This window comes from Bombus flavifrons, chromosome 2 (genome assembly GCF_040668555.2).
Source record: "Bombus flavifrons isolate JBK064 chromosome 2, iyBomFlav1_principal, whole genome shotgun sequence".
In the NCBI taxonomy this organism is placed as follows: domain Eukaryota; kingdom Metazoa; phylum Arthropoda; class Insecta; order Hymenoptera; family Apidae; genus Bombus; species Bombus flavifrons.
The window spans coordinates 3,315,587-3,338,698 of NC_138443.1; the positions used below are offsets into that span (position 1 = coordinate 3,315,587).

At 29.3% G+C, this 23,112-nt stretch overlaps 4 protein-coding genes across 10 annotated transcripts; 3 read left to right on the plus strand and 1 right to left on the minus strand.

Moving 5' to 3' along the window:
- Window positions 1–104: 104 nt before the first annotated feature.
- Window positions 105–7,717, plus strand: LOC138190057 (uncharacterized). The gene is made up of 7 exons (XM_069132537.1): window positions 105–619; window positions 2,855–4,134; window positions 4,221–4,340; window positions 4,432–4,571; window positions 4,650–4,851; window positions 4,937–5,315; window positions 5,409–7,717. Exons 2-6 carry the CDS (start codon window positions 4,003–4,005, stop codon window positions 5,102–5,104), a joined length of 762 nt encoding a protein of 253 aa, XP_068988638.1. The 5' UTR covers window positions 105–619; window positions 2,855–4,002; the 3' UTR covers window positions 5,105–5,315; window positions 5,409–7,717.
- A 180-nt stretch (window positions 7,718–7,897) lies between these two features.
- LOC138190058 (serine/threonine-protein phosphatase 2A regulatory subunit B'' subunit gamma-like) lies at window positions 7,898–10,038 on the plus strand. The gene is made up of 7 exons (XM_069132538.1): window positions 7,898–8,101; window positions 8,193–8,323; window positions 8,406–8,792; window positions 8,888–9,213; window positions 9,287–9,500; window positions 9,576–9,703; window positions 9,790–10,038. The coding sequence occupies exons 1-7, from the start codon at window positions 8,056–8,058 to the stop codon at window positions 9,899–9,901; spliced, it is 1,344 nt and encodes a 447-aa protein (XP_068988639.1). The 5' UTR covers window positions 7,898–8,055; the 3' UTR covers window positions 9,902–10,038.
- Window positions 10,039–10,219: 181 nt separating this feature from the next.
- On the plus strand, window positions 10,220–22,196 carry LOC138188106 (anillin-like). 7 transcript variants are annotated; one of them, XM_069129595.1, is made up of 21 exons: window positions 10,220–10,393; window positions 11,015–11,069; window positions 11,436–11,562; window positions 11,667–11,852; window positions 12,189–12,367; window positions 12,436–12,630; window positions 12,866–13,403; window positions 13,498–13,778; window positions 13,862–13,964; window positions 14,044–14,279; window positions 14,358–14,465; window positions 14,555–14,757; window positions 14,834–14,966; window positions 15,066–15,318; window positions 15,403–15,564; window positions 15,649–15,905; window positions 15,984–16,154; window positions 16,232–16,454; window positions 16,529–16,673; window positions 16,739–16,853; window positions 21,612–22,196. In XM_069129595.1, exons 1-20 carry the CDS (start codon window positions 10,251–10,253, stop codon window positions 16,848–16,850), a joined length of 3,810 nt encoding a protein of 1,269 aa, XP_068985696.1. In that variant the 5' UTR covers window positions 10,220–10,250; the 3' UTR covers window positions 16,851–16,853; window positions 21,612–22,196. The 7 variants fall into 7 exon arrangements, with proteins under 7 accessions (XP_068985696.1, XP_068985693.1, XP_068985705.1 ...); XM_069129592.1 differs by lacking the exon at window positions 21,612–22,196 and having other exon boundaries at window positions 16,739–18,466; XM_069129604.1 differs by lacking the exon at window positions 21,612–22,196 and having other exon boundaries at window positions 14,050–14,279; window positions 16,739–18,466.
- Window positions 17,838–20,358, minus strand: CPR28 (cuticular protein 28). The gene is made up of 3 exons (XM_069129651.1): window positions 20,224–20,358; window positions 19,084–19,331; window positions 17,838–18,583 (listed from the first exon to the last, which is right to left on the minus strand). The coding sequence occupies exons 1-3, from the start codon at window positions 20,230–20,232 to the stop codon at window positions 18,523–18,525; spliced, it is 318 nt and encodes a 105-aa protein (XP_068985752.1). The 5' UTR covers window positions 20,233–20,358; the 3' UTR covers window positions 17,838–18,522.
- Window positions 22,197–23,112: the final 916 nt, after the last annotated feature.

The following is a 23,112-nucleotide window of genomic DNA, read 5'->3' on the forward strand; positions in this document are numbered from 1 at the left end:
ACTTTTAATCAAAAAGGTTATCATCTCATATCAGCAAACACAGAGGTCATAAAATATCTTGATACAAATTTTAACAAACAGGTAAAATTAAATAATATAAATTTACTAAAAAAGTACGAAGCTCTTATTTAGTATTTGTTATTTATCTTTAACATATTTTATGAAATAAGGAATTTTATTGTTTTTCTACTGTTATTAAAATATTGTTTCTATATATTTTAAATATTTATACGTTTTGTTTTAAAGCAGATATGTATGAATTTTTGAATTATCAATTTCTTTTATACACATGTTGTTTCTTTTATTTCTGTAACTGTAATTAAACGCATTAAATATAATGTTACGAATAACTGAAACCAAAGAATATGACTGGCGGTGTTTATGGGCCTAAGATATAAAGATCTCTAAATCAGGCTAAATATAAGAAACTTTCTCTAATTTATACATTCACTAATACTACATACAAGACACTGCATTTATACAATTTTGTTATAAAAATATGGAAAGACATTAACTTAAACCTGGGCGCTCAGTACGAAACAGACATTTAGTCTATCGTAGATGTTAAAAATGGAAGAAACTTTTGCACAGGTCTCTTTGACCAACTTTGTACAAGGAGGTAAGTAAATATAATTAAAGAAGTTTTTTAAAGTCGTAATAAAGAAGATTGTTAAATGAACGCTTAGTTGCAGAGTCCCGACGTTTTTTTGTACATTCATACGAATTAGATACAATATTCAATATAAACTTTACAATCATTAAAAACTTAAATCATCGTATTTTAAATATATTTCATCGTATTAGGTGCTTGACTGTAGTCATATGCGACACATACAAATGTCATAGAAATTTTTGTAATGCATTTTAACTTTTTGTTTTCATTTTAATAATATACACCTCGGAGCTAATGACTCATAAATAAAATCTTTTTCAAATTATTCATTGTCATTATTAGTTTTATTTGGCTGTGTACAATAATTCAAGATTTGTATCGGGTCAGGTTAGGTTCATCTCCTATTTTTTAAATATACTGTCAACTGTAAGTACTCGAACATCTGCTGAATATTGAACAGTCATGTATATTGACATACAAATTAAGAAAGTTTCAAAAAATGGAATTGATTAGTTTCGCTTCTTAGTGATTTATCTATTGGAATATCTAATAGATTCTATTTTTAGAGAGATTTTATTCTTACTATTCTACACCATACTCTATTTAAAGTTCTAAAATTAAATTGTACGTATTAAAGATTTTTAAGACCTCGTGCCCTTCTTTTCGTTATACCACTTAGGGTAATGCTTAGGATGCCTTAGATCAATCGTATGTAATGTACTACAGAATTCGAATTGGATGTATGAGCTGTTAGGTAACCGACTATCGTCGCATAATCTTTGGCAACTACTTACAAGGTTTATGACAGGGTATTTGTTATTGAAACATAAAAAATGTAAAAGATATGAAAATCCATTGAATCATTAATAAGTCAGCTAAATTCTACATCCCATAAATAGCTATTTCTGACATCATAGACTTAACCTAGCGGTAAATTTTTACTTCTGGCAATTCGGGGAATCTCATATTTAGACTATGGGCTTTTATGCTCAAAAGTACAAGAATTCAAATATTTAAAATATTCAAAGTAGAATACTCGTTGCAGTATTTAGTAGATGAAACAAATACCTGTTAGATTTTATTCTTTTAGTTCTGTCTTTAAAAATATAAATTTGCATAAGTATCCATAGTCTACCACTATTTTTTTGTTGTAAGATATTGCTGGGACTCTGATCTAACCAAACTTGACTCGATCTAATCGTAAGATATCAATGATTTTGAATCTTTGCACATTTTTATGTTTTATTCTTATAAGATATTTACATGTATTTGTAATAATTATAGATCGAACGACAGTCATAACATTAGAAAAACCTATTACAATCGAATTACAAGTTCCTATCTCCAACATGCTTTAAAGTAGCTTACTATAGAACAATATTATTTATACTTGGGAAAAAAATAATATATTTATGACCCAATGGCTTTGAGGTATTATATTAATGATAATGTATATAAATCTCATCGTTGATTATCTATCAAATATAAAATATTGATATTGATAGGAAACGCTTAAATGTATTGCTTAGGCATTTTGAACGTATTTATTGACTTTGTTTTCTTAACTTTAAAGTCTTGAAAAAATTATCACATTTAAATGCCTAAGTTTTACAGGGTAATCATAATCACGTCACATTTATGATTGTATAATAAATAAGAATAGAAGAATTGACTTTGTTTTATATGCTATATTTAGTTCCTAGATTAAAGATATACTATCTCAGTAAATGATAATTAAATTGTAATTAATATGGAACGATACACATTTTGTAATTTTTACGTGTTGAATGTATTCAAAATGTTCTATGTATATATTTATATGATTTCGTAATCATTTTTGTCTATATTGACAGTAGCAACTACATAATACAAGTATTAAATAAAACGAAAAAAAATTGAAATCGTAACGTGAAACGTAAATAATTGTGCTAGCTATTAATATTTATTTCCGATTTTTGTTTAACCTTTATAGATATTTCCATTTAGAAGTTATAATAATAAATTATTATAATATTTAAATATCCTGGAAATTTTCATTGAATGTTAACAAGCTTTTCATGTAACTATTTACAAATTGATGCATACTTATAAATAGTTACAAATCTTACAATTAATAGTGCAAAACATTTTTGATACATATAGAGTTAAATCGCAATGGAAAGTGTATTAAAATATGAAAAAAAAATCCATAATAATGTATTATTCAAGTATTGATTACTAATTAATTTTAATTGCTATTAGCTTGACCATTTGTTTAAAGAAAATTATTGAGTATATTTAAATTGGAAAAGATGAGATCCGAAACAATTGCTATTAGAAATAAATATTAATCGTAAATGTGATAATGGATAATTTTATGGATAACAAAGGTAATAAAAACGCTATGAAAGCACTGAACTATTTTTAATAAATAAATCTATTTATAGACAAGAGGAAGAAAGGTAATAATAAACGTGAATTATGTTTATTTTATTCTAAAATTATATCGTTTGAAAAATTATTATTTACAAAGCAAAATATTCGGACATTAATAATAATCGGTCAACGAGATATTGGCTCTTTCAATGCTGTTTCACAATTGATGGAATTGCAGGAATTATGGATCGTCGAATGTGGTATCAAGGTAATAACGTAAATCGAATGTAATCAATAAAGTATTAGAAATTAAAGTTTGTTTTAATTAGGACGTACCACGATTCAAAGAAAATTGTTTATTAAAGAAGCTTTATCTATATTCCAACGAAATACGTTGCATACCAAATTTAGAAGCTTGTTCTCATTTAAACATTTTGTACTTATCAGGAAACAATATACACAAACTTGAGGTACAACTTCCTTTATTGTTTTTCAAATAAAGACTTTTATTTCTTAAATTATGTATTTGTTAAAAAATTATTTTACAATACACGTTGCATTCATGTAGAATTTGGATACATTAACATGGTTACAAGAACTTAATTTAGCTAACAATAAATTGGAAAGAATAAATAAAATGTCTTGGAGAAAGTCTGAACTATGTAATTTAAATCTAGCAGGAAATCCTTTATGCTTTATAAGGGTATGTAAAATATTTGAATAAACTATATTTGTATGATAATATCCTTTTTCAATTACAAGGACATAAGATATCTATCACAATTGAGAAAATTAAATTCATTAGTATTTGCGGATTCATTATATGGAGATTGCCCTTTGGTAACCTTTTGCAACTATCGTATATATGCTATTCATTATCTTCCACATATTAAAAAATTAGATCATTACAAAATATGTGAAAAAGAAAGATGTTGGATTAATTATTTTTTCAAGTATTTACATTATTTTATATCGGCATGATAAAATATTTTTGAACGGGATTGAAAAAATTACGTTTCACTTCTAGAAAGCAAATGACATATTATAATGTATTATTTCATAAACAATTAAACATACATTTGCGTTTATTGAAAGATAAATATAAGGAATATAAAAAGGAAATACTTTATTTTAAAAACCAACTATATGCAATTGAAATTGAAAAGGTATTTAATACTCTAGTATAATTAATTTTTATATATAGAGTAATAATATTATTATTATTATTAATTATTTTCTATTTGTTATGTAGAATAATCAAAATTATTTTAAGATTGAAGCTTACGATGAAGCACAAAATATAATGCTGCAAATGAAATTAAATAAAAAGCAACTTAAAGAAATGGAAGAAAAACTAATCTTGCAATCTAAAGTACAATACCTATTTTAAAATTCTTTCTTTTTTTAATTATTTAAAGTAAATTACTTCTGGTAATTAAGTGGTAATGTTATTTATATGCTAGATTTTGCAACAGCAATTGCTAATTAATATGAATTATTGTGGAAATATAAATTTTGTTGAATACAATATTGATTCAGAAAATACAGTTATTCAGTTATGTAAACAATTCCTGCAAGCATCATTGTGTTCAGTTATGAAAGAGTATGTAAAGTATGCTCCCAACTATACTAGTAGAAACACTCATACAATAAAGCTTTTATAATAACTCTTTTATTATAGGGGCATAGGTATAATAGATTTAAGATTACATAAAGTAACAAAAGTAAGCAATAAAGAAATTGATCTATTAAATACCTGCAAAAATAAAAATTTGCAATTGGATGAATGCAGCAGCATGATTTTAAAAATTTTAGCTTCGCCTGGGGTAACAGATATTCAAAAATGGCCCTTTAACTATTTTCAAACTGATTTACTGATTAAAGTATTTATATATTTTCTGTCTTAAGAAATAAGATCTTATTCCACTAAAAAATAAATTGAGAAGTAATAAATATTTTAATTAATAGGAAGAAATAATAGTAACTAATTGCTTGGCAGCAGCAGACTGTGACTGGTTAAATAAAGTTTTTTCAACAAAGAAAAATACGAATATCCTAAGCTTCTGTAATATTTGCGAAAAACAACGTGTTTGTGTACTTATACAAACGCCAATTTTCAACTCTATTGAAAAGTAATAACAACAATGCCAATTTTAATGTATTTCATATAAAAAGCATAATATTTTTATATAGAATAGATAATGTTCATGACTGCTTACATACAAAACATACAAATCATGAGAATAATTCAAATGAGATTTGTCAATTATTTAAGTTGACCAAGATGAACGTAAAAAATCCTATGTTTGTAATAGAGTATGAATATATATTACATGAATCAACAAAGGTAATCATTTTTATTATTTTAATTTAAGCTTAATGTAATTTATATGGCATATATAGAACATTTAGAAGGAAAAATTTACAAACTGTTTCACAGGAAGAAGAATATGAAAATTGCAGAATTGCATGCACCATAGATGATACAATGTTTATATGTTTATCCAATTCCAACATTAGACGATGTATTAGTAATTATGGAAAAGTAGAAATATATAATCTTGTAAAAATATCTGTTTCTAGACAAAATATAAATTCAGTTGACATAGATTTAGACTTGCCTAACTTAAGAGAATTTGATATTTCTTATAATCGATTGGATGAATTTCCAAATTCAAAATTTATAAAAAATGTGGAAATATTAAATATAAGCTTTAATAACATAAAATTATTACATGTTGAGGAAACCTTACTTTCACTAAAAGAACTGGATATATCATGGAACTTATTAATGTATTGTCTTCAATGTATTAGTATTTTTATAACTTATATACCCAACATGTGTAAGCTGAAGATACATGAAAATCATTTCAATGATATTACTGATCCTCAATTAGTAGAATACTTATTACATATATATTTATCAAAATTACAATTTGTTAATAATTGTAATTGTAAAAATCTTAATTTATCCCAAAATTATTTTCCATGTGCTTTTAATATGTGTAAACTAAATAATAAATGGCATAAAAAATTAGTTTATTTGAAATATAATACATTGAAAAATATGGAAGAGATACAATTACTGGAGAAGAAAAATATAGAAAAAGCAAGATATATTCATATATCACAAAATCTTATTGCAGCATCAAACATCTTGAAAAGATTAAAGAATGTACAAGAGCTTTGTGCTACTTGCTGTTTGTTGCCCATATTTTCTTTTGCAAAACCTTTGAAGTATCTGATTAAATTGAATCTTGGAAGTAACTTTATTTCAATTTTGGACGATTTCACTCAAGAAAATTTTCCAATGTTAAAATACCTAGATTTGACTAATAATCTAATAACAAATTTGGAATCAATGGGATCATTCCATACATTACAAGAATTTTACTGTGGAAATAATGAAATAAGAAACATAGCACAAATAGACAATGTTAAAACTTGGCAAACATTACATGTTATAGATTTTTGTAATAATCCAATAAGTACAGATACATTATATAAAAAATTTATTATATTTCACTTGAGTAACATTGAAGTAAGTAAAACCTTTAGTTTTTTTGGACACATAAATACTTAAATATCATGCGTATACTTATGTTTTCTATAATTTTGCTAATAGTATATTTCTGGAGAATATATAAGAAACTCTGATATTTCTGAAGCAAGATATATATTTGGCAATAAATTTGATAAACATGTATTAAATAGAATATATGAAACAGATTACCTAACAAATATAACACAACTGAGTCTAATTGACTGTTCTTTGTCAAAAGTATGTTATTTATAGGAGTATAAAAAAAATTATATCTATATCTACAACATATTGAATTTTTATTAGGTGGATCTTTCTGCAGAAATTCTACCACAGTTAGAAAGTTTGGATCTAAGTAAAAATCAAATAACTTATTTATGTGGTCTCCATTCCTTTAAGTATTTGCATACATTATGTTTAAGTTACAATTGCCTGGAAGCATTTAATGGAAATGATTGTGACAAAAATAATTGTATATTTCCAAAACTATACACTTTATTTTTAGATCATAATTGCATTAAAACAGTAATAAATATTAGTAAAGAACAATTACCCGTGATTAAACATCTATTTTTAAATAATAATTACCTTCAAGGTACCAATGGTAATATTTTATATCATTAAACTAATTAATATATACTTTGTATTTTAATAACATTACTTATTGTAAATATATATTAAATATTCAGAAATAACTTATTGTTCTACTTTGGAATCTCTAATTTTGGATTATAATGCAATTGAATTATTAAATGTAGAAGATTTTATCGAAAATGATAATCTAGAGTTTCTATCTGTTGAGAATAATAAAATAAAATCCTTGAAATTTACAAAATCATTAAAAAAATTAAAAAAACTTTATGTTGCTCATAATTGTTTAACAGTAAGTATAAATAAATCATCATAAATGTTGAACTTAATAATGAAAAATATATTTCAGGATGAAGTTGAAATGCAATATTTATTATTACTGAAAAATTTAGAAGAAATAACATTTGAAGGGAATCCTTTATATAATGAAATAAATAAAAATAAAATAATTGCTCAAGACTTCGGAATTCAAGATGCAAAAATTGAGGAAATTTAATTTAAGAACATGGAAGTTTAGAAAGTTTGCCATTTATATTTTTCATTCATCAAAAATATCAGTATTTCACACAATAAAGATGATTTCATTAATTCAGAATAATTTTTGATAACCCTAAAGTACGCAAATATAACGTTTATATACATATGTATAATAATATTTTCTAAATAAATTTAATTATTATAATATACATATGTATAATAAAATAATTACATATTCTGACAACCAATAGTATTTATACTTACTAATTTCATGAATAAAGTTTTACAAACGAACATAAATTTGTTTGCATTGTAATATACTTTTTACGTTTATGTTTATATTGGAACCGTAAATGTACATTGTGGTATATATAGTTTGTGAAAAAAATCAGCTGGAATGTAAGTTGCAAGATAGCAAGTGTTTGTATCATGACTATAGAATCTAACCTTAATTACAAATCATTCAAAACAAAAACAAATGGAGCTAGAGACAGTACTCCGAAAATATGCAACAGTGAATAAATGTAAGTATCAATTGAAACTGATGTTTAATACATTTCTTGCAACATATTCATTGCTACTGTTATACATAAAATATGCGAAATATTTTTATAGCAGAAATAAAATCGGAAGAAAATGAACAAAAGGAAGATGAATACTTTCAAAAGATATACGAACAATGGAAGGGCGCCAAAGCTAAAGACAAAGATTTAACTTATAAAGTGATTCCCAAATTCTATTTTAAGGTAATTTATATGAATAATTTATAAGAATAAAAAATATAAAATACAAAAAAATTTCTTTTATACGTTTTATTGTATGTTTTAGCTACCTAAAGAAGACGAAATTTTGCCACAAAAATTACGGGAAGAAACGCGAGCATTATTTTTGCAAAGACGTTCCAGACAATTGTTAGATAACAATGAGCTTAAAGCATTGTGGGTGTTATTAGATAAACATCATAGTCCACCTTTATCAGGAGAAGAGCAATTAATTAATTATGAAGATTTTAAGAAAGTTGGTAAATTAGCTGGGACAAAATGTAGTCCGTATTTTACTGCAGTTGTATTTGCGAAATTACAACAAGGTGATCCTCATGGTAGGATTAGTATAATGGCATTGTTTAACTATGTTATGAGGAAGGTTTGGTTACATCAAACAAGAATTGGTCTTTCTTTGTATGATGTTACTGGCCAAGGGTATCTTAGAGAATCAGTAAGTCTCATTAGTGTACTTATTTCAATTAAATCAATATAAACTTCAATTGTAATTAACATTTAAACCCAATTTATATTATTTGTTTTTTATAGGATTTAGAGAACTATATTTTAGAATTAATTCCAACATTACCTCAGCTTGAAGGACTGGAAAAATCATTTCATTCATTTTATGTTTGTACAGCAGTGAGGAAATTTTTATTTTTTCTCGATCCTCTCAGAACTGGTAGAGTCAGAATACAGGACATTCTAGCATGTAGTTTTCTCGATGATCTCTTAGAATTAAGAGATGAAGATTTACCTAAAGACTTGCAAGAAGCAAATTGGTTTTCAGCTCCATCAGCTCTTAAAGTTTATGGACAATATTTAAATCTTGATAGAGATCATAATGGGATGCTCAACAAAGAAGAACTTGCAGGGTAATTTAAATGAAATGATAATAAGAAGTTATGTTTTATGATCATGATAACTTCACAAAATTCTTTTCCACAGGTATGGTACAGGAACATTAACTGGAGTATTTTTGGAAAGAGTATTTCAAGAATGCTTAACATATGAAGGAGAAATGGATTATAAAACATACCTAGACTTTGTTTTAGCGTTAGAAAATCGGCACGAGCCTCAAAGCTTACATTATCTGTTTAGAATTCTTGATATTAATAACCGTGGTTATTTGGATACTTTCTGCCTTAACTATTTTTTCCGCGTTTGTATATTTATACTTCACATAGAATTTTGTGTTTTCTAATACATATTTTTAACAATTAAATATGTTTTCTAGGCTATACAAGAACAAATGACAATGCATGGTCAAGAACCAGTAAGTTTTGAGGATGTTAAAGATGAAATATTCGATATGGTAAAACCAGCAGATCCATGTAAAATTACATTACAGGATTTATTGTCCTGGTAAGTAACTGCTCAGCCAGTTTATGATCAGGGCTTTAAGGCAAAATGAAATATTTATAATGTATTCTATAATTCATACTTTTTAGTGGACAAGGCGATACAATGGTCAGCATTTTGATAGAATTCCATGGTTTTTGGGCATATGAAAATCGTGAAGCCATGGCAGCTGATACCGGAGATGAATCATCTCATGTTTAAAAGATAAAACTTCATAAAATAGAACACATTCCTATCTTCACAGATTAAATATATCTACAATCATGAATAATATTTCAGAGAAGAAGAAAATAGTTATTTTCCTAACTCTATATTACAATATAAACTTTAAAAATATATATAAATACATTATTTATTAGTATTTAAATACATTAAACGGAGTATTATCTGTAACAATTTTAATAAAAATATTTTGTTACAAAGTGCTATTTGCTTTATTCATTTAGTATTAATTTCTAATATTCAACAAAGATGAATTTTATATACAAGATTATTTTTTAAATTTAAAAAGATGTTTGTGACGACAAACGTTCTTTTATTCCATCGACCAATGGAAACGTTTCATTTCAAATTGCCCTATGCTAACGTACGTTACTTAGGCGCAAGTAATGACGCTTACAGGTTTGCAGTTGCTCCAATCCACAGCCATAGTAAAACAGTGCTCCAATCCTGCGCAGATCTTCGGTTGGTCAGGTCAGTCCTATGACGCTTCTTGCTACATTTGAACTGTGTAAAAGTTTTTCCATATATTGTGTTAGTTCCGTTGCGTGAAAATATTGCTATTGAAACGATAAACATTTAACGTGAATTTTTATTGTTTGTCATACAATTAATATCATTAAAAAACGATAGAAGGTAAGACCTGTCAGTTTTAAGCATTCGCATGCGCTTCATTACTATGGCGGTTATGTTTAAATTCAACGGTTGAAGTACGGTCATATAAACGATCTGGATACTCCCTAGGGGAAAGTGTCCGCGGATTAAAGCCAAAAATCAATATGGTGACAACATTGGGAGTCATCCTGCGCATGTGTGTCACAAATATGCATAACATATGTAGGATGTAACTAGGGAAATACTAGAAAATGCTCCTGATATTGTCATCATATTGATCTTTTTTGGTTTCACTCGGCGGACGTCCTCATCGTGCTCTTGTCTATGCTTTCGATATAGGAGTGTCCAAACCTGTTTGTATGATCGTGATTGGAAGTGATTCCCGTACGTACGGAATAAAGGGTGTATTCTCTTTCTTTTGATAATTTGTCGGCATTAAATATATATTATATTTATTTATAAATATGATTTTAATTACAGAGCATTACGATTAAGTACAGCAACTAATATAATGGACATAGACCCTTTCACTCAGGTATGGCACTTTCATTTGATTGTAATGCGTAATTGTGGCAGTAGGAGGTGTTTATGGAATTTAAAAAAAATACCTCTGTTTGATAATTCAAATACTATTTTCGTCAATTAAAATTTGTATCAATATTGTATATCAATATAATAATCATTTTCTAATATTTTATTTATATATGTATATTTGCCAATTTTTGTTTATATTGTTATTTGTTAATTTTTGTTTCTTTTTTTAAATAACTTTACAAACATTTTTGAATACGTCTTATGATTCTAATAAAAGTTATAATATTAATATTAAGAAATAAATGAATAATACCAATTTATCTTCGTCAATATTTTGTAGTAAAGGTAAATTGATTTCATTATACAGCGTATGTTGGAGCGGGCCAGGTCAAGGAGAGAAAAATTAGATACTCAACTATCAAACGCAGGACATGATGTAAAGAAAAGACGGAGTCCTTTGAAAGATACAAATACTATTTTAGTTCAGGCTACAGGTATTTTTTTATATATAATAATAGATAATATTTATTTATATTTACAATAAAATAAAATGCTGATAAATAGTTTTATAACATTTTTTAATATCAAAAATTTTAAGTTACTAAGAGTAAGACTCCAACCAAGTCTCCTGCCAAAATATCAACAGAAAACACATCTCCAGCAAAGTCTTCACGAAAATCTATATCTAAAACTGAAAGTAATCAGCATATAAATAAAGAGAATAGAAACATTGGACTTTGCAATGTGAAGTCGAAGTTACAAAGACTTGGTAAACTATATTCTGGTAAGTCACATTGTATACACCCACACAGAACTCGGTTTAAACTGGTTTCTAACACTACTTTATTTTGATATTCACCTACATATGTATACTTATCTCACTCCATATGGTTTGTGTATGAATGGTAAACGCAATTGTTTTGTTAAAGAGTTGTTCTAATTTTATTTTATATTTAATTAATTTATTTATTTATTCTAATTTAATCTTATTTAATTAATTATTTAATTTATTCTATTAATATACTGTTATATGTTAGTATTAGTTTATTGTCCTATTATTGTATTTTTGTACAATTTATAAAATATTATATCACATAATATATTCTCTCTTTTTTGACAGATGACAGTAGTGGAGAACTGAGTTCTCCCATTCATAGAACAGAAGAAAAATTTAATGCAGAGGAAGAAGAAGAAGTTGTTGAACAGAAACCATCCAAACGAGGAGCTAGACTTGATAGATTAGCAGCTCTTGCTTCAACAATTAATAACTGGGAAGATGATCTTTCACATCCAACTTTGGTAAATAAATTATCCATATTAATGTATATATTTTAGACAACTAATAGTTTAATGTGAATCATTTATAGGTCAAACCAGCAAATAATAAAGTAGAAAGAATACAAGCAAAACTAAATGAGCAAGTAAGATCTATATCAGAACCACAACCAAGCACAAGCGGGTATAGCAAAGCAAATAGAAATAGCAAAGATAGTAATTATAAGAAAGAAGAATCTCACTGTACAAAACAGTTGAAGTGGGATAAAACTATATTGGACACATTAGTAAGTAATTTCTGTTAATAATAAGCAAATTTTACTATCTAATAGGTAGTTCGCTTCTTGTATATGCCTAAAGCTTTTTGAAAGTTTTCTGTGAATCAATGTATACACTCTAAAAAACTGCTATTCATAGCTTGTACCTTTCTTACTTTTTCTTATATATAACAATTGTATTGGGAATAAAGGTGAAAATTTATTGCAAGTAGTTGAATCTGTTAGATTAAAATACTATTTACAGGAGGCTCAAGGCTTTAGTCGTACACAAAGCGATACTCGCCTTGTATATGACTATAAGTCTTGTTCTCAGGGAAAAGATGTGGCTCCTTCGAGTTCGTCACCTAAACGACTTCAACAAAATCGAGAAGCTGTTACAACAAATTGTGGTGAAAAATATTACAAAAAAGAAATTTCATCAAAACATACTGATAATAAAAATTCTAATACTCCAGAGAAAACATCAAGAAATGCAACACCAAATACAAATGGTAATCGAGTAACGCCTAGATTTGGTTATAGTAGCTCTCCTAAGAGTCCTGCTCAATCTAGTCCAGGTTCAGTATTGAGCAAAGCTTCGTTATTTGAATCTAAAACCACAGAAACTAAGATGAGAGATCCTACCCAAATGACTCTTTCTGAGAGGATGGCAATTTTTGAGAAAAATAAAGGAGAAGCTCCATTATTACCCAAGGCACCTCTTGCTATGTCTATACCACCAAAAAAGTTACAAGAAAAAGATAAGAGTAATTCATCGACAATGCATCCAAATAATAATGGAGGTAGATATTAAAGAGTAATTATACAAAAATATAGATCATCGTAATTCAGCAATAATAAATTAATTTTATCATATATGTGATGACTTTGTTACAGCAAAGGTACCTAAAGCTGATATTCCCAATAATACTGTTAATGTTCAGCGAGAAAGATTTGAACAAGGCTTAAATACGCAAGAGCTAGAAAATAATATTTTACATAATACTTATCTGGAACGACAGCGTGAATTAGATATGCTACGTTCCCGTTTTAACAGAAACAAAAAAATGGCACAAGCAGTTACTGGTTCATACATAAGAACAAGTGAAAGTAGTGAGGGAAAATCAAATTCACCTAAAAATTCTCCAGTTTGTCCAGTAAAACCAACACCTGCACCTGTAAGTAGATATTTAATTTTTACATTGTTTCTAAATGTATTTCTAGCGAAAAGCAATGAATATGTTTGGCACTATTTTTGCAGGATTATGGTATACCACCTCCTCCACCACCTCCTCCACAATCGCATCTTTCTAATGAGAAGTCAATTTTAAATCAAAATAAAAATTCACCGAGTAAAAGACAAGGTATAAATTATTTATATAGATGTTATATATTTTTGATATCTTTTATATGTAGTTCATTTTAATTTCTCCTATTTCAAAGTTATAGGAACTCCATCAAAAGCAACACAACAAGCAAAAGTAATGTCTGATATTAAGCGCATTCGAGTTGCTCCACCTAAAGCTGGACATCTTTATCCTAATCTTTCCGAAATTGAAAGTGCTGCAGAATCAGGAGCGGATACAGAATATACTGTTAACAGTACAGAAGCAGAGACTGCTACTTTAGATGAGAAAAGTGGTACAGAAACGGGTACAGAGGCTGAATACTATGTGGAGGTAGGATACTATTTAAAATATGAATATAGTAATAGGAAATTTTATGTGATTTGTATAATTGTTATACATTTAATATAGGATAATGAAAGTGAGATTGAAAGTGAAGAAGAAAGTGGAGATATGAATACTAGTCTTGGTAGAAGTATTTTACGTGCTGTAAGTGAGCAATCTTTCTTAAATAAAAAGGTATATATAGATATTTCAAATTAATACTTGTAATACATGGTAAACTTGTATATATTTATTATTGTAATATTTTAATGACACAATTACAGAGATCAATTGACCCAGATCCAGATAGTACAACTTCTGATATTTCAGTGTTGAATGAAATGGATGAGTATTTAGATGAATGCCTTCCACTACAGGAAGGGTATGATGGCAGCTCTTATACAGAGGAGGGACCAACTCCTCCTAAAGTAAACAAGGGAGGTAAAAGTCCATTAATGACTTCAACAGGTTTCAAACATAAAGAAGGGTAAGATAGAAAGACGATAACTAAATATTGGTGATTTGACGTTTCTAACAATTGAAATTATTTGTCATTTTTTAAGATCACCATATCGTTCACCAGCAATAAGAGTTTCTTCAGCATCTCCTGAAAAGACAGAGCCTTACATTGTTGATGGTGACAATTGTGAGCCGTTACTACGCAGTGTCAGTTTTTATAGACGACAACAATCTCAAGTAAGCTAAATGGATATAAGCAGTAATTCTTAAATTTGGAATTAAATTTTTCAAATCTTCAAACTTGAAATGTAATACTAATTATTAAAATAATATTAGACGCCAAAGACACCAGTACGGATAATATCGAGAACACAAGTATCAACTAATACTATTCCCGATGAAACACAATTTGATCCTAAAAACGAAGCAATTTTAGTGGAAGAAAAAGTGAAACGATTACTAGATGAAGTATGCAAACAGCAGACAATTATTAGTCAAGCTAGTCAGGCACTGAATTTATGTACTTCTACTGTGGAGTTCAATGGTTCCATGGAACAGGTTGAAGGGGAGAGATTGTTGCTTGTTGCCAGTACAGTTCTACTCATTTTTGTACAAATATTTTCATTAATTATATATCAACTAAGTAACATAAAATATATATTTACTATTACAGCTCATAGAAGACAAGCTGCTCTAAATGAAGTTCAACGGTTGAAGGTAGAAGGTACTTTAAAACCTGTTACTTCTACACCCGAAATACAAGAAAGTGGTTCTGTAACAGTTTCTGCTATTACTTTACCTCTCAAACGAGATTATTTTCGTAATATGGGTACAAGTAAGTAGAATGTTCAAAGATAAAATTAAAAGCCATATTTAAATTCCACTAGAGAGATCTATTTTTTTAAATTTTTAATTCTAGGTACGTGTTATCACTTTGTTTGTTTGATGCGGTATTTAGAAGAAGTAGTTGTTACGCCTGTAGTTGTAGCAGAACCTGGTGATTCGTGTCTCCGATTTCCATCAACATTGAAACTAAATGATTTATATAATGACTTCAAAATTACTATTGAAATATACTCATTACAGACACAACCAGAGATTTTACCACATGAAATCAAGTATCATATTAATAGTGGTAATGGAAGTAGTAATAGTAGCAGTAATTGTAATAAAAAAGTAAGTACATGCTTTTGTGTATGTATAAAAGTTTACCAAGAATATTTATATTTGATTAAGAATTTAAATATCTTCCAGTTGGTAAATAAAACCCCAAAGAAATTTTTGAAACAAGAAAGTCGATTAGTAATGCCCAGCTTGCAAAGTCCAGCTGGGCCATCTGCTGTTAGATCTCCAGCTTTTCAACTATCTGGTTACGTCATTTTTAGTTTGAAAGAAATACATCGACAACAATTCACATTGAATAAGGTAAGTACAATTAATAATTATTCATTTAGTAGGAATTATTTGATGCAAATCTCAATTTTTTAATTAACGCTTTATAGGTACTGCCACAATCCCCATTAGAAGGCCGATTGCAGATGTATGTTTCATGTGAACTTTCGGTAGCAGTTGAACATAGAGGATTTCTTACAATGTTTGAAGATGTATCTGGATTCGGTGCTTGGCATCGTAGATGGTGTTTGCTCAAAGGTCCTACTTTATCATATTGGAAATATCCTGACGATGAGCGGAAAAAGGCTCCCATTGGGAGCTTAGATTTACAAAGTAATTCTTCATTATTTTAATTCATTGCGGTATATTATATGATTTAAATATATATATTCCATTGCTTTATATAGGTGTTAGTACAACAAATGTAGGATTAGTTTCTCGAGATATTTGTGCTCGTCCTAATACCTGTTTGCTTGAAACAACTAGAGCTACAGAACCTGAAGATGTTGATAGTTTAGTTATGGTTAGAAATGGTCCAACAACGACAATTAGGTAAGTGTTTTACAGCTATTTTATTTGATTAATAATAAAATTAATTAATCTTTACTTGTTCTTAGGCATCTCTTATCAGCCGATACGAAAGAAGATAGATTAGAATGGTGCTCAAAACTTAATAAAATACTAAATCTGATACATGCTTGGGGTGGGCCATTGACATTATCGCAATAATTTGTAAGTAAAAGTATTAAAAAATCGTAGCGTGTCAAAGTGCACTTATTTATCCGTGTAGTGCGTATACACGTTTGTACGCAATATATACTTTTGTATACTAAATGACGCAATTAAATTTTGATAGAAGATAGTTTATCTATATGTATTTGAAAGCTACATATTATAAATTTGATAAATCATGACAAAAAGGATTTTGCTAAAAACTAATAATACGAATAGTTTTTAATATTAGAAAGTTTAAAGTATAAGAACAGCACAATTTCAATCAAATAGCTATTGATAAGTAATGTAGTAAAATATTTTTCATCAAGATAAATAATGTCAAAAAATATAAGGAGTATTTTTCCTTGTAGTAAAATAATTTAAATTAATTTTGTACAAAAAGCAGTTGCAAATCAAAATATGAAAATTGAAAGTTACTTATTAAAATCTTAAAATATTATAAATTATGTATGATTTAAAATGGCTTCCTATTTCTTATAATGTGTTTTAATGAATTAATATGATCATGAAATTAAACCTGATTACAATTTTTGATCATAGGTTGTATCTGAACCTATTGAAAATTCTAATTATGTATCTTAGTACTAGATGTGTAACGTAATTCTTATATTGTAAATAGAAAAATAATAGCGTATTAATATAGTCACTAACAAATATATAGTCAAATATGCATATATGTAAACACAAAGTACATGCCATTTTGTACGTATAGCATGGTATCGCTTAAAAATTTTGTATCTGAAAAATTTTTATATTTTTTATTTTCCTATATAAAAATTTTGTTTACATTTTATCGTTGTTAATCATTTAAAATAAAAAATTATCGAACAATTTTTTTCACATATCCTTTATCGATCCATAGAATTGATCCCTTGTTTATGTATGTGTCAAAAAGAAAATTGTCGTAAATGAATCAGTTGGCCTCGTTGCATGTATTCAACACTCTTAAAGGGAGATTGACAAAGTTATAACTCGTACATGTTAATTTGTGTATATATTTATTTGCGCAATTGGTGTTCTGTTACATACATACAGTAAGGGTACAAAAAGATTACTCATTTTCACACGAATTCTAAAGCGTGTAAATGAGCGCTTCGTCGTCGCCTCTTCCAAAATAGATCGTGAATGGAACTTCTAACGCCTCTCGTTCAAAATGTTTACCAATAGTTCCTCAGAACTATTTAAAATAACTTGTTTATACAGTGGCACGCGTTTCACAAATGCAATCAGAACATACATTGTCGTCCTAACTATTTATATCATACAAACGAACGTTTTTTGTAGAATTTTTAATGTTAATAATAAATTAATTTTCTCTCAAATTCACTCCTCTTTTTAAACTTTTGTCAAATTCCATTGTAACATCGAACATTCATTCGATTTCGTGCATCCCCTTTGATCGCTGTTATTGTCATCTCAAATTATAATTTTAATGTTAATAAACGTGAAAAATAAATGATAAGTACATAATGCTGAAGAAAATGAACTGATTGCTTCGAACCGACGATCAATACTTTCGAGAAAGATCACGCTTGTGAACAGTGAATCGCGTGCCACGCGATTTTAAGGTACGTATACGATTACTTTAATACACTTATACTAGCTTGTGTCGATGATCGGAAAGCCCTAGATAAGGATAGTGCGGAACTTCAGTTCTTAGGTTTTCCTATTTCGAAACGAGATTAATAGTGGGGTGGAATCCATCCTTGTCAGCGGTGTAATCAACCCTTTAATCAAATAATTATGTTGTTAATATATCTTTTATTACTATTAGAACGGAAAGGTGTAATTTTTCTGATTATAACATTTGACGATAAATTACGAAATTACAAAACAGAAGTCTAAAATCTGCAGCTTATAACTTAGTAAGTTATTAATATCATTAGTTGTTAAATTATTATGCAAGAGGATCCAGGACGCACATACATGTCCTTAAACCATTTAAAATTGAAAACATTTGAAATCCTTTCATATTGTTTAAGACTATGTATATTGCCTAACCCCAATCCTTTCATATTGTTTAAGACTATATATATTGCCTAACCCCAATCCTTTCATATTGTTTAAGACTATGTATATTGCTTTTTTTATTATTTATATAGTAAATTCATACTTCACGTTTCATTATCACGTTTCATTATTACTCATAGAAATGATTAAAGTATATATCAAGTTTTATGTAAGTGTTTAATTATAATTAAATCTAGTACATTTTGTGAATATTTACCTATAAGTGTGACCATCTGGCGCTGTGAAGGAGAAGCTACCGGTAACGTCAAGGGATTCATCGTCGGTACCTTCGTTTTTCAATTCCGCAGTTTCTTCCCTCTTTTGGCCATCGCTCTGTTCGTAACTAAAGTGATATCCACCTACTCCAATATTGTTTTGCTCCTCCTGTTTTACTATCGTGATTTCATTTGGATTCAACTGGGGCGCAGCGAGAGCTCCCACTATCGCTGTCACGAAGAAGAGGATCTGTATAAATAAAGATTGCTTAATGATTTAATAACATTACCTTTTAACTATTACTAATTTCTATTTTGAAAAAATATTCAATTTTTCTTTTGTAATTGTATATTCAGAATTCTATGAAAAAAATTAACTTCTACTTCTTGCAGATTTACAAATTAATCGTTTGTAATACTCCGATACGATTACCCGACATAAATACATCGCAATTCGACAACGGTTTGACTAAATGTTATTTTTATAAAATTACGTGTCACGTTACAAAACGTGAATGTTGAAACCCAATGTACATCTCAACTCAATCTGAGGCTCATCACTACCATAGAAGACGTTTCAACGATTTTATTATGTAACCAGCATGTAATCGGTCGATTGGGCATGTTCTGCCCAGATTCAAACCACTCTTCTACCACTCGAATTATCCAGACTATAACAACAAATCCCGAGGAGTGTCTAACGTTTCAAGATACTACCTTATTGTGTTACGTACAACGTAATACGGATAAATTATATCGATACATGGATGATGTTACATCATATCAACGCTCACATGCGAAGAATATAATTGGAAAAAAATATATGGTTACGGTATCACAATGGAAAATGTAATCGACTTTAAGGTAAATCGGTTGCGAACTCGAAGCTTATATTTCAAGCAAGATTCGCAACGGCCTGTTATCGTCTCGGCGAAATTACGATTAATCATCGGTGCGTGAAACATCGCCACACGCACAAATGTCACAGTCCTCTTCACTTTCACTGTTACGTAAAAAAAATTTCGGAGTCTGCGGGGCCGAAATCATCGGCTGCTCCCTATCTGTAACGAGAGAACGCGGAACGGATTCAAGCGACGCCTAACGTGTTACGATTTCTTCTTGTATCTAGATGCGCAACCCACCGTCTTCATGGCAAGAACTTTCTCGTGCGAACTGGACTTTTCTGTCCCTTCGTCCTTAAACAACGACCGATACGTGATACCAAGGATCCACGGTGCATCTGCCTTTATATAGCCGGAAAATCACGGGTGTTGCATCCCCACCTGGCATTAGACTTGTCGGAGATTCGCGGATCAGTCTCTCCCCTAACGGTGCTAAGATGCATTCGAGATGCAACGGTGCAAGTGTCTTTCCTCCGGAGAAGCGTTTGTTCGCTTTGTTAATACGCTCTTGCGCTGTAAGAAAGTCGAATATCCCGATAGATGTTGCAAACAAGCATAAGAAGAGTTTTACAATATTGAAGCTAAATTATTATCGAGAATTATGAGAAAAAGAAATGTTAACACAATGTAATAAGGAAAAGATATTTTTATTTATTCTATTTATTCAAAATGATACTCGAAGTACGTCATGACAAATGAAAAATGTATCTGATGACAAGAAGCGGCGTTAGAAATTATGTCATTGTATATGAATATTAATGAAATAGTGATAACACATTGAATTGTATCTGTGCCTTCCTTTCTCTTTTTTTATTTACATTGTTTAAATAATAGATCAAGGAAACATTTGTTCACGGAATGGAAATACGTAGGCTTACTATTGATCATTATCATAGGTTACTACTGACCCACGTGGCAGAGAACATGTTAAAGACATTAGTGTTTATGAGTAGAGTTAAAGCGTAGCTTGTTTGCTTCTACGTTGTTTGGTAAGGTATTATTTGCATGTTTCACGTTTCACTGACGTCTTTGTCCATTATAGGTGTGATCTTTGCATTACATGAAAATAGTTGGTGTCGATAAAGAAAAATGACATTGTTTGACGTGAGAGGAATGATGTTGGATGATGTAAAAATTGAGGAGGAGGAGGACTTTTCTGGTAAAAGGTCTATGATAAATATATAGCTGCTGAATGTATTTTATAGTCAGATAGTTGGCTTATTATATAGTGAGTTTAACTGCTGATTATACACTAAGGCTCGTTTTTGTCGTGAGCCTACAGTTGTGAAAATTCAATGTAATTTTAATTTTTTTAATTGGTCGTCTCATTTTTTGGAAGACACGTCATTATCGTTTGTGATAGATGTTCTTATATTTCATCCTAAGAAATTTTATTTTATAATATTGTGAAATATTATTATTCCTCCGATACAGGTTTCTTTCCGCAAGGAACTTATCTTCCCCTTCTGTACAAATATATTTTCTCTTCTAACGAAAAGAAAAGATATTATCCATAGAGCATCAGTTATTTTATTGATATGAAAATTATCTGTCTGAATTATACCATTAAGACATCATCTACCTTGTGCAATAAATTACCTGCATTTAATAATAATTTAATTTTGCAGGTATTAAATCTCCTCGATAAACGTTCTACTAGGAAATGGCAAATTAGCGAAAGAATATGCTAAAAGATTTTTTCACGTGTTGACATTAAAACGTATTTCTGAATGATGCGACTGTTTAATGAAATCGATTGCACGTTCATTAGGCAAGTGGTTATTCCCGGTCGAAATGGCATTTGTGCACCTGCTATCCCTGCCATTCAAATATTACAATGAAACGTATCTTTGAACTGGACTTTACTGAAGGAACTTCGTCAGCAATGTCAAGGACCTTTTGCTTCTCTGTGTAGTAAAACGATAGTTCCTGTTCACACAGAGTATATGAGTCGAGTCACGTCAAGTTCATCTATGTTTAGATTACAATAACACTTACCTTGTAAATTGAACTTTACTAAATATAGGTAATCGGGAAATTCGTCTACACTTACGTCTATTAACTAAGAATTTTATAAATAGTCGAATAGTCGGATTCAAAAATTATCTTGTATTTTATTGACACGGGAACATAAAGCGTCAATTACAAGAAGATTCTTCATCGTTCAATCACGGTGCCAGTTGACCACGTTGAGCATACATCTTTCATTTTTCAGTATAAAAATAAAATGACGAATAAAAACCCGTCATCATTTACTATACTATAACTTTGGATCAAGTTTTATGCTATCGATATTTATGATTCATCGACTGTTTCCTTTTTTTAATAGTTTAAATAAGTAGTCTCTTGGTTGTGACTTTTGTAATCGATAAGATAATGATTCATGATATTTTGCATCGACGTGATTTAAAATAGTTTTCTCCCTTTAAAATGCAGAATTATTTATTGAAGAGATTCTTACACAGATCCAGGTCTCCTCTGAAGAAAATAATGAGTTGGGATGTTCATGAAATATCGGTACACAGCAAGATGTACTATTACAAGCATGATCGAAACCCGAAGAATCACAAACATGTCATCCAATAAATTTATAGTTAATAAAGAAACAAATTTTCTCACAGAAAAAAATATTTAAGGGCTAATCAATGTTTAAAAAAAACCGTAACAATATTACGAGAAGCTGGAGATGGTTCGTTCGTAATAGTAACTCTTTTCTTTTTCTTTCTTTTTATTCTTTTCGTTGAAGAGGAGACGTGGAACGGTCTTAACATCTAACTCACAAGATGTTAACGATTTCGTAACCCGAATGATCCCCGGAGACTCATCGGATAGACAAAGGCGTAGAAACCGCGGCTACCTGTTGCTTTACAACCGAATGTGAAAGCCGAATCTGCGAACCAGCCAATACCTACCCCCCTAGCTCGTTTGGTCGTCGAAGTGGAAGCCTCGAGGCAACGTACACGCGGCCGTGCGTCCTTGGTAATTGTGACATTTGCTTTTCTCGGCGCGCGTACAACGCCGAGAAGAGCCGAGGAAAGTTAGTGACGTAACTACCGGTGACCTTGCCATTTCAGAAGAAGATACGGAGGATGCCTCCGGCTACCGCGTCTCCAGGCATCTTCTCTCCTT